Here is a 12,876-nt window from a genome sequence, read left to right on the forward strand (position 1 = left end):
CAGATGCAGGAGAATTCAACTCTGTGTCACTTTAGAATCTTTACCAGTTCTAGTATGCTGTGTCCACTTAGAAAGCATAGCAATATCAAGGGAGCCATTTAATGTAGAATTATACAAAGGGTCAAAAGCGAGATAATCTTAGAGACTGAAAATACGCTTAACCTGTTGGAAGTTGGTAGTTAAAATTAAACAAAGAACTCTACTCAATACTCTGCAATGTCCTATGTGGGAAAGAATCTAAAAAAAAAAAAAAAAAGAGAGAGACTATAAGCATATGTATAACCGATTCACTTTGCTATAAACCTGAAACGAACACAATGTTTTAAATCAACTATACTTCAATTAATGTTTTAATAGAAATATTTAATAGCAAAGAGAAACAAAGTACATAAAATAGATTGGTCAGTCATCAGATTACTGATTTCTTTTTGCTTTTAGAGGTCTTTGATAGTAATCTTTCTACATTTATCTTTATCTGTTCCATAACTAAATTGTTTTAGTTTTGTAAATAAAAAGTAGATTTTAGGTGGGTTAATATAGGAAAATAAATTGTCTACTTTCCAAGGATATCTCCAATTTTATGTTACATATAAAGAACTTGATTTTAGTGTGAACATTATTAATCTTATATTCATGTTTCCATGATGGTGACCTAAATAGAGTCCACAAATTCCGAAAATTTTAAAAACGTGTTAAGTACACTTTACTTCATAATTAAGCCTTATTCTGACTCAGGTCCTTATCACTGTAAAATGAGGGTGGTAATAGTTATGAAATAGGATATAATAGGCAAAGAATATAAAGCTATAGGTACAAACACACATGTGGAAACAGATCAGAAAGATAGAAAAACAGACATGAATAATTTAGTAGAAGGCCTGGTCAATTATAATAAATTTATAAAGGTTAGGTTGCTTCCTTTTTCTACTTCTTAAGAAATTCATTTATTCATTTATTTTAAATTATTTGTTAAATATCTGTGATTAATCAAAAGAAATCACACGACTTTGTAGAAAATATAGTTGATGGATAGTAAACATAGACATTTGACGGTATAACTTTGATCATATATAGCTGAATTTTAAAGTACATTTTAAAATCACATACAATAGCCTGTTTCCTTACTTTCCATTTAAAACAATTCAGCAATAGTGATTACTATAATACACATACACACAGCCTGTGTGGCTTATGACAATATAAGCAAGTATAATAAACTTGGAGGGGAACTTAGCAATACTTATCAAAAACAATGAAAAAGTTTTCAGTCATTTTATCCGAGTAATCCCAATCATAGTGATTTATTTGGAAGAAGTCACTGAAGACTAGAAATACAATCATGTGTCGATATGCAGGAAAAAATCCTAAAACCATAATAGTAATTGTGTATATATATATATATATATATATGAAATATAGATTAATAAGTTGTTATAAAAATAATGAAAACAGTTACATTGAAATGTATATACATATAAACTTCATATTAAGTTTAACAGAGTAGAAAAGAAAGTTCTCTGCATATTCTAAAATGACAGAGCATATGTATTATACTCCTAAGAATTGGATAAGAACACAAAGGAGACAACTCACCACAAATGCTATCACTTTCATCTAATCCATCTTCACAATCATCCTCTCCATCACAAATCCAGTGTTTAGATATACATTTTTCTGTGGAACATGCAAATTGGTTCCAAGAACAAGAGGCATCTAAAAAATACACAAGAAGGTTTGTTTCAGGTGCAAAAGAAAAAATGAATCTTTAGAGACGATCTTAGGAAAGATCTGATAGTGAGAAAAGTCTCCTTTAGACTTCACTAAAACCAGTCATCCCAAATAAAAGAAGCCACTTTCCTCTTTCCTATGCTGCTGCTGCTAAATCGCTTCAGTTGTGTCCGACTCTGTGCGACCCCATAGACGGCAGCCCACCAGGCTCCCCCGTCCCTGGGATTCTCCAGGCAAGAACACTGGAGTGGGTTGCCATTTCCTTCTCCAATGCATGAAAGTGAAAAGTGAAAGTGAAGTCGCTCAGTCCTGTCTGACTCTTAGCGACCCTGTGGACTGCAGCCTTCCAGGCTCCTCTGTCCATGGGATTTTCCAGGCAAGAGTACTGGAGTGGGGTGCTGTTGCCTTCTCCATGACAGTACAATAAAATTTTGACAATGGCTTGCATATTCCCTCTGAGTTATTCAGGTCATACAACATTGTTTCTTCAACATAATCTCATAGGGTATGACTCCAAGTTAGTCAATATGCTAGTCACTCTTCCTAAATGTATTCCTGTTGTTTTCTAACATGTAGGGTACAAAAAAAGAAAAAGAGTCCAGGTGTGGTATTCTTCTAACTTTTAGTTTGTTATTGAACAGTTGGAGAAAAAAAAAAATTACATCCTAGGCAATGTCACAAATATGGTGAACTCACCACCATACACATTTGTTTTTAAAAGTCATGTGACTCAGGGGGTTTTAGCTCTATGATAAGCTTTCAGTTTTCTATCTGTACATACTTAACATACTATACATACTTAAAACTTTGATGTTTTTGTTTCTCTCCCTTGGGAACACTTAAGTCTGACTAATAACATACAGATTCATTGGCATGGTGGCTGGTATTTTATTATGAAATTATACATTTATGATAATATACTTAATTTATTTACAAAGTTTGTGACTGCTCTCCTTCCTTTATCCTCAGTTCATTTATCACCAGCAAACACCCAAGAATAAAATTCTACTGAATTAGTACATTAAAATATAAATGACTATAAAATAAAATTTGATGTTTATCTTATAAGCTTATTTAAAACTTTGCATTTTTATTTAAAATATTTACATACATGAGCTGTGAAAAGAGAGACATTCAGAAAAGCTGAAACCAGAAAAAATATTAAAGAAGATACAAATGTATAATGGCTTCTGTTCCAGAAATCATGAATCTATATAAACTATTTAAAGTTCTCCATTAATCTTGTTCAAAATCTGGCTCTAATATAATCAAACAAAATGCACTTTCACATTTTGTGATGATATTTACTTTTATGGGAATTTGACTTTTCTTAGACAACCATTTTTAATCCTTGTCTGTTCACCCTGGTGTATGTTATTTGAGCTAAATGAAAATAGAGAATTATATGCTTTTAAAAAAATTGGCCTGGATATCATAAATCTCATAAATTAACAAAAAAATTTAAATATTTTCTTACCTTGCCAAGTGAAATGAAATGTACACAAACAGAAATTAGGAGGTGGATGGGGAGAGATTTTTTGAAGAAATGCAAGTTTTAGTATACTATTTAAACCTATACATGTAATGAATGGAAACATTTAGGATAATAATAGTCAATAACAGGTAGGAAGAATATAATGGGTTGTGTGAATTAAATCCTTATTTTTCACAGCAGAAGGTAAATATATTAGCATCTAAAGCAAATAAGTCAGGAAATTAAGGTATAAATATATCATTTAGATTGATGGAGGTATCCACTAGCAAAAACAGAAAGGTTAAAAGAGAAGGTTTGATGGGAGATTATTATTCTCCATTATAAATTTTTTCTGTTCTGTTTTAATTTTTACCATTTGTGTTATTTCATAAAAATAAAAATTGATGTTAAAACTGTTTAGCAATATTTTGTGTAAAATTCCTATGTAAGGTAACATCAGTATATAAATGATAATATGGTTTATAAAAGTAAAGGAAGATATAATGTCTCACCACAGTGGAATTCATCAAGTCCATCCTCACAATCTTTCTGACCATCACATACCCAGGTATTCAAAATGCATCTTCCACTAGGACAACCAAAATAATTTTCTTCACATTTGTGTTTGTTTTGAACTGTGATAAAATATAGAATGCAGTGTCAAATAAATTACAGACAAGTAAATAAATTAAATGTCAAATAAATAAATCTTAGACTTCTGCAATGCAGATAGATATCAAAACAGTAATATTCCTTGAACTGGAAGAGATAAATAACAAGAAAACTTAAATAAAAAAGAGCTGAGATGTTCTTTTTTTTTTTTTGCTTTCTTAAGTGTTTAATAGGAACAACTTTTAGTTGACAATAAATTTTATATTGACATTTTCATATCAGGAGAATATTTATTTATTTATTTTTTTCCAGATAAAACATTTTATTTTATTTTTTAATTAATTTTTAATTTTATTTTTAAACTTTACATAATTGTATTAGTTTTGCCAAATATCAAAATGAATCCGCCACAGGTATACATGTGTTCCCCATCCTGAACCCTCCTCCCTCCTCCCTCCCCATACCATCCCTCTGGATCGTCCCAGTGCACTAGCCCCAAGCATCCAGTATCGTGCATCGAACCTGGACTGGCAACTCATTTATTACATGATATTTTACATGTTTCAATGTCATTAAAAATGTCCAGATCATGAAAACCAAGGAGAAATTAAGAACATGGAACAGAGGAAATCAGGGAGACATGATAACAAATCCCATCTAGAATTGGATCCTGGATCAGAAGAAGGATATTAATGGAGCAAGTGTTTAAATACAAATAATGTAGAGTTAACAAAAGTAAAATAAAACAATTGAGATGACTATAAAATAAGTAAACCTAAGGCGAAAGTATCATTTTATGTGGAAAATATTTTAATTCCATACTCAGAAAAAAATAATTACAAAATTATTAGTAGGTTTTTGCTGAGCAAGTATAAACTTTATGTTCAACAGTTGAAGAGTACATATGCTTTGACAAGATTTATATAAGCATACTCTATTTTAGCTTCTCCCTGGTGGTCTAGTGGTTAGGATTTGGTGCTCTCACCATCAGGGCCCTGGTTTGATTCTGGTCAGGGAAGTCTTTCCTCTTCTTGTGCCCCTGCTCCCTACCAACTTCCCAGGACTGACCATATCACCTTTTGGGGCTTCCCTGATGGTTCAAATACCAAAGAATCTACTTGCAATGCAGGAGACCTGGGTTCAATCCCTGGGTTGAAAAGTTACCCTGGAAAAGGGAATGGCAACCCATTCTAGTATTCTTGCCTGGAGAATTCCATGGACAGAGGAGTCTGGTGGGCTACAGTCCATGGGATTGCAAAGAGTTAGACAAGACCAAGAGACTAACACTTTCACTTTCTATTTTAAGGAAGAAAAACAAGTTGCAATAGAATCTCTGAAATTGTTCTACCTTAAAAATTATCATGAAACTAAAAAGTATTTGTATATAAAATTATTCTGTATATTATATATTTTTCAGACTATGGGGTATTGTATTATTATGACCTCCAAAAGCACATACAAAATACTAGATTTTTCTCTTTACTGGATATCATTGGTCTCCTTGCACCTTCAGGTTTACATAATTTTAGAGTGACTGACTCACTATTAGAGTATACTTGTTAATATCAGTACAGTAATGCATGACTATTTTAAGATACAAAAATTACCTCCATTTTATTTTTTTAACACCAACTTTGTAGATCTAATTAAAGATGAAAAATCACTTTTGAGAGAGTCCCCTGATGGCTCAGATTAGATAAAGAATCTGCCTGCAATGTGGGAGACCCAAGTTCGATCCCTGGGTTGGCAAGATCCCCTGGAGAAGGGAAGGCTACCCACTGCAGTATTCTTGCCTGGAGAATCCCATGAACAGAGGAGCCTGGTGGCTACAGTCTATGGGGTTGCAAACAGTCGGGCACGACTTAGCAACTAACACACACACACATACATAATGAAGAATAAAATTTTATTTAAAATTGTAGAGGATTTGCAGTGAGCTGCAGTTCAGTGCCTCCCATGAAGTTCTCTAGTTCCTCCTAGGACATAGCAAGTCTTCAAACCCAGAAGGAACATCACAGAGTGTTACACACTGATGACCATGGGAGGAGAAAGGGATCTGTCATTGCCCAATTAATTGATAGATTATGTACTATTAAGAATATCAATTCTTTATAGTAGACTGTGTGTGTGCACTTGTGGATAACAAACAAATATGTGTGTAGAATACCTATGAATATCATATCTTAAAATATTTCAAAAAATATTACACATCAACAAAATGTGGGAAAAGTGAGTGTAGCAGCAGGGGTAGGAGAAGGAAATAGCAGGATGAGAAGACATGTAGTAGAATCCTACAAGCATATCTACTTTCAGTTAGTAATTTACCATCTGTCTTTCTGATACTATTATACATTTTTAAAATTTGTTTCCTCAAATAGTTGGAAAGAAACAAGTTCATAAGCTTCTCATGGAAGGCAATTTCCTAAGACTGCATATGACACTGCTTGTATAGGTAAAGATGGCTAATAGATACCAGTATACCAGCCTGACCTTTATTCAGTAATGATAACTGTTACCCATATTACTATGCTGAAAGATTATATTGCTGCACCAATAGCCTAGTATGACAATACAAGCATAATACAAGTAAAGCGGGTAGTGAGAAACAGTCTCCCTCTTTTAGTCTATTGATAGTTTCTCTCAGTATATACTGCTTCTATGAAAGCTTTATAAATTACACGTTTTAAAATGTTATCACCAATGTTAAAAGGATTAACAAAGAAATGAACTTGAAAAAGGAAACTGATCCAAATATAGAACAGATTTCTTGAGTATCATTCCATAAAAGTATAAAGTGGTATGTTTAGAACTGGATGATCATTTTTAATTTAGTCTGCAACATTTGTTTTCATCTTAACCACTGAATATCAAGAATGAAATTTAGTAAGTTTGTGCTATACAACATATATCTTCAAGGCAAAGACTGTTGTTCTTTCTAGAATTACCTGGGCATTTTAATTCATCTGAGTAGTCTCCACAGTCATTAGACCCATCGCATATCCAGGCTGGCAGAACACACAGCGAGGTAGAATTGCATCTTATGAACCCTGTGGTTTTCACTCCAAGTTTATAGAAATATGTACAGTCTGTATTATCTATAAGGAGGTAAACAGAAAAATGAGAAACACCTCATCTGCAAAGATTATGAGCCTTTTATGTAGGTCACAGAAACAAGAAATGCTAACCTCATTTGAAGAAGTAAATATGCAATTATCCTACACCACAGGGGTTAATTGCATATCAATTCTGGACAAGGTTCAGTGAGGAGTTGGACACTGTTCAGTGAAATGTCAAAGGTGCACAGGCATGCACAAACAAAAGGTAATGGAATATCTTACTGCAGTTCTTTTCATCTGAAGCATCTGCACAGTCTATGTTCTGGTTGCATCGTGCTGATCTCGGGATGCACATCCCATCTGTACAGCGGAACTCAACAGCAGCACAGGTTGAAACTAGAAAAATAGATAAATAAGTAAATGGATAGGTAAACTAGATAATGATTTCTTGCTTTTAACGTTTTGAGTGCTTTAATTCTTATATTTTGTTTGGTTTTGCTTTTCAAACTCTGGGCAGTTGAACTTGACCCATGACTCCCAATCCCAAGCTTGGGTTAGATGCCTCAGATATTCTCCCCTGTCACACAGTTCTTCCCTATGTTGTGATACTTATGATACTGCATTGCAATTTCCTGCTTGGATATCTTTCCCCCCATTAAATTGTAAGCTCCATGAAAGCAGAGGCCTGTGCCTTATTCTACCTGATTATTCCATTTCAAAACTAAGCTAATAAACAAACAAAAAATAAATAAATAAATGCTGATGAAATGCTCTTTCTTTTCAGCTTCAAACGTACAAGGTTATGACTCTAAGCAAATGCCTGAGTGTATACAGAGAAATCCTAACTTGTTTGCTAAGAAATGGAATGTTTCCTACTATGATAAAAAGAGATGGACAGAGAGAGACTGAGGAGGAAATCACTGAGTGTTTTCTTTATTACTCAAAGATGAAATAGTTTAGCACTGCTAGAAAGTCATCATACTATGTTATCTTCCTTTATATGCCACATCACTAACATTTGGTATAGGAAATACGGATGTCTCACGCCAAGGAACATATAAATGTGGTATGACTTGTTTCTGTTATTGGAAAGTAAGGCTTTCCAATTCCCTGCTATGCTTAGATGAAAATCAGTTTTGATATGCTACCATCATTATATATCCTTTGTACAGAATTGCTTATTCTTAATCATATACTCCTTTCTACTTTGCTTACACATTCATTACCATATAATGTTTTCCAGCAATATGTTGTGAACAGGTGCATGGCTTGCTTTATGTGTTAGATTAACTTAGGTGAGAATTTTATTCCAAATTCAAATTTCCACAGGTTGATTATGTTAATGAACAACCTGAAGGGCTCTTTGATTATGCCATTTTTACTAGTGTTGATACTCTAAATAGCCTATTTAATTATAAATATAAATTATATCAATTGTAAATGGTTAAAATGCTATCTTAAAATATGCAAATTTTACTCAAGGGTATGTATGTCATTTGTATTTCAAAATGCACTGCTCTTATATTTAATTGTATCTTGCAATTGTATCCTTATTTACGTTTAAATGATGATTAGAATAAATGTTTTATTTACAATTTGCAATTATAATTGCTTCACTGTTTTCTTCATTAAAAATAACATCTTATCATGTGAAAAGATAATGCCATTATAAGTTGAGATAAACACACTGTTTCAAAGAGGAAAAATAGATATTTTTCTTTTATGCTAAATAAACCATATTCTTTTCTATTGCTTTTCAGTACAATATTTTTCTATGGAAATAGTTAATGAAATACATAATTTAGAAAATAATCATGATGAGTATATACATTTTGCTTCTGACTTTGCTGTCTTTCAGCAGTCTCCTATTAAGAGGTTGTGTTCCAAAAAATTCCTTATAAACACTATATTTCAGAATTTATTTCTCTGTGAAACAATATTCTGGATAGTGGTAATATTCCTAATCAAGTTTACAAAGATTTATTGCACAATGCACTTTAAATTTTATCTATACTTGCAGTTAGAGTTTGGGATGCTAGAAATCCTAATGCTGATGTACTGGGACAATCACAGTCCATTCCACCATCTCCATCTCCCTCCGAACTTCCACAGATAATCTGTGTACATTTCATGGAATCCACCTGAGTGGATATTGGTGGCAGATAGAGAGAAGAGGGCAAGTCATGACTCCATGAATAGGGCGATGGCATTTCAGACAGTTAAGAGGACTGGAGTTTCAGGGATTTCACGGTAATGGAGTTTCAAAAGTAGTGTTGGGCGCTCTCAGGTGGAAGTGAGTGCAAAGAATGGCTAATGAAATGAGTGGAAACATGGAGCAATTAGAACTTGGGTCTTGGATAGAATTCTGGGAAGAGGAAAAAATAAACAGAGGGACTCTGATCTAACTAGATGAAAAGAAACCATATCTTTAAAGTTGAGAAGAGTGGTTAGAAAATGGTATTTAAGAGAAAGGTAGGGGAAAAATGAAGTGTTGGGGGGGGGTGTCAGGAGAACTGGAGAAAGGATGAAATACTTTTTCTCCCATTTTTGCAATGAAAACTAGGGCTAATGAATCTTGGTGGGGAGGGCTAGGAGAGCATATTTGAGTGTGTGAGATGTGCAAATAGGAACCAGTTGTGTCTTCACTCCTCATCTTATCTCCATAGATTCCATGACTTGATTTAGAGTTTGGGAACAGCCAAAGGATTATGTAGGGTGATAAGTGGTATTGGAATCGGGAATATTAAGTAGTTACACAATTCCATAAACAGCAGGAGCAAGGTGGTTGTGGGGATCAACATCTCCAGCACTTGTAGACAAGAAAGGAGAGTTGTAAAACAGGAGAAATCCATGGTAATAGAGAAAACATCACTTAATTAGTAAGCAAAATCTTCTTGTGCCAAAACCTCTTCCTTTCTATTCCCTCTGTCATATTCCCTTCTATGTTGTTTTGGTCAATCAAATACTGAAATTTGTTTCATCCTAGGGTGAGTTTGAGGGGAAAAGATAATGGGATCTTTAATTTGTCAAGTGAATATGACAAGTTTCTGACAACTTTTTTCCAGGCTAAAAGTCCTGGAGAAAAAGAGAAGAGAAAGTAATGTAGTCCAAATAAAGATAAACTGAGTGAGAAATACTATAATTTTTCCTCTAGATGTGCCAAAAAAAAAATAATAATAAAGCCTACAAATTGTGAGTGACACCAGGAATAGCAATGAGACACTATGAAGGAAGATCTGACAAACACTGGATCAAAAGTAGTAGCAAGAGAGAAAGTAGAAGAATACACTTTCTTTCCTTTATATACTTTCTTAATTCTCCTAATTAATCCACTTCCTTTGCTCCATGTTAGTTAAAATCTTTAATTTGATAGCAAAGATATAAAATTGATCAGTCTTTCCCTGGTTCTTAGGATGATTCTTATAACTAAGCTAACTCACTGTTTTTCCAACTCCCTTACCCAACCTGTAGCAAAGGGGAAACTGACAAGGAAAAAATATATTAAATGCACTGCCACATCTCTTCTGTTTACTTTTGAACCACATCTTTTATTTCTTATACTGCTTAGGTTCCAAGGGTATGTGAACCCAGAAAGAATGATTTCTCCTCCAGGTAGGCTTATCCTTTTCCTTAGCTTGTTGTTTGTGGAATCTTCAAAGTTTTACTATGAATTTGGGGAAAACAGAAAAAAAACACCAGCTTCCTCTCCTCTAGGTTGCCTTAGAAGTGCTTATTTCTCCAGTCCACCTAAAGGTGTTCAGGTGGCCCAAGGAAGTTCTTTTCAGAGGGAATATATTCCTCTTAACAGGAAGCGAAGGAGGGATATGATGCAATCTCCATAAATCTATTCACTCAAACAGAAGAAGAATGAAGAATAACAAACTTTCTGAACAACTCCTCAGATCCCCACCAGACAGCTTGATGTCTAAAGCTCTCAGTTATGAAAGGAATTTTACAAAGAGGCAGTAATAAAAGATTGATGAGGATTTGGGTTTTCACTTTGCTTCCAAAGACAAGAAATAAAAAATAATTCCTTACAATATTTCCACAAATAGATTCTTTGACTATATGCCATTAAAAACATGTTAACTGCTATTAATATCTAAATTAAACAAACAGAACTGTAATAGTAGTTCAGATGATTCTACCATAACTTTTCTCCAAAGCCTATTAAAATCTCTCTATATTTATTGATATTTTATTGTACCACTTAAATTTTGTTATTTTTTACTTTATTTACATTAAACAGTAACATGATTTGTGTGTGTGTTCATATATACATACAACAAAGCACTCTGTCCCCAAGTGGCAATGATTATAGAAAAAGGGAGTGACTAGAGAAATAATTCTTTTTTCATTCTTTCTAAGACTATTTATGTTCCTTTTCCTTCATGACCTTTTACATGCTCTAAGTGTCCATGTGTTTGATGGACATACATCTGAATTAATGCTTTATAAGAAACTGGCTTATAGAAAAAGTACCCAAGTTAGTATTTTCCCTATGGCATGAAAGAATACCATGAGAACAATCTTAATATGAGAGGAAAATCAAATCTAAGAGATGAAAATATAATAAGTAAGCTTTCATCTAAAAAGCTACCCATTTGTTTATCCTACAGAAGCTAGACCATTTACTTAAATTTGTTAACTTATAGTATGTAACACAGCATCTCCTTGAGCATGTGTAGTTTCAAATGTGCTACATTATATAGGAAGAAGTTCAAGGCATACAATTTTGTTGTTATTGCTTCACAAGATATCCAATTGTCATGATCACTACACTATTATTATCACAAAATAAAAGTTTTGACAAAAACTTGAATCTCAAATATGGTAGTTCTGTCTACAAGTATATGGCAGAGATAGTTATAACACAGAAACTACGAGTTTAGATTAAAAAGGGGGAAATAAAATTTTGAATTATTTATATTGTTATTCAGCTGATACTGATATCATTAAGCAAAATGAAACCTATCTATACTTTTAGAAGATTTATGGTTTCAACCAGCCACATAAGAGTTTAATAAACACCCACCATGTACTGGGTATTATATTTCATAAACCCAAATGCACTAATTTGCTTACTGTTTTTTAAAAGAAACTATTTTCCAAGAAAATCCACAGTAACTTATTAAATTTACATGAGTTCTTTTGCCATGGAAATTTATATTGAAATCTACTCTCTGTATCTATTATTCAGTTCCTTCATATTCTAGATTTATCTTTTAATTTTTATCCCAGCTTACTATTTTCATGATAGTCTTTCCACCTTGCATAATAATTAATAGAACATATCTATTTTGGGGGTTTCTTTCTACTTTCCTGTTCTTTCTTCCAAATGCTTTTCTGTTTCTCTCCACTAACTACCAATGTCTTATTACAATTTATCAATTTTAGTCTTTTATAGATAATACAAAACCACAGTTAACTTTCAAATGTTCTTGGCTCTTTCTAAACTACATCAACTTCGATGGTAAGCTTCTCAAGCGTTTGGCCAAGATCATATACTCTAAGACAACAGAGTAACTTCTCAATCCTTTATCAGCTACAAAATAATTTGTACACATTCTATCTTCTTCCTTAACATTTTATAGTTTTCTCATTACAACTGTACTTCATACATCTTTTCCCTACCACCAACCTTTTTAAAAAATAATCTGAATTCACTGTCTTTACTCTTTCACCATTCATATTTGTCTCAATCCAGTGCGATCTGGTATTTCCTTCCCATTCCACTGAACTGACTCTTGAAGGTAACCAAGAAATTATTATATATTTGCCAAGTATAGTGGACTTTCCAGTCTATGCCTGCCCTCTTGCCTTCTCTGTAACACTAACTTATCCTCCTTTCTTTAAAAAAAAAAATTTCTTATGAAGCTCATTTTATTACTCTTGTGGTATATGTTTCATTTCTTTATTAGTATCTTCAATTTTAATTTCAATAGGTCATTTTGATGCATTCTCATAAAACAACTTCTATTTCATACCTCCTTTGAGTTCTCTCTC

The 12,876-nt window shown here is 33.1% G+C and overlaps 1 protein-coding gene across 1 annotated transcript in view; it reads right to left on the reverse strand.

Annotated features, from left to right (window-relative positions):
• The window catches only part of LRP1B (low density lipoprotein receptor-related protein 1B), a 1,806,191-nt gene that overhangs the window by 313,476 nt on the left and 1,479,839 nt on the right, over nucleotides 1-12,876 (reverse strand). The window contains exons 48-51 of the mRNA XM_010853706.1: nucleotides 7,153-7,266; nucleotides 6,760-6,909; nucleotides 3,715-3,837; nucleotides 1,594-1,713 (exon numbers count right to left, since the gene is read on the reverse strand). Coding sequence (XP_010852008.1) covers nucleotides 1,594-1,713; nucleotides 3,715-3,837; nucleotides 6,760-6,909; nucleotides 7,153-7,266 — 507 coding nt within the window. The remainder of the gene's footprint in view (nucleotides 1-1,593; nucleotides 1,714-3,714; nucleotides 3,838-6,759; nucleotides 6,910-7,152; nucleotides 7,267-12,876) is intronic.

Source organism: Bison bison, unplaced genomic scaffold, assembly GCF_000754665.1.
Source record: "Bison bison bison isolate TAMUID 2011002044 unplaced genomic scaffold, Bison_UMD1.0 scf7180017864330, whole genome shotgun sequence".
Classification (NCBI taxonomy): domain Eukaryota; kingdom Metazoa; phylum Chordata; class Mammalia; order Artiodactyla; family Bovidae; genus Bison; species Bison bison.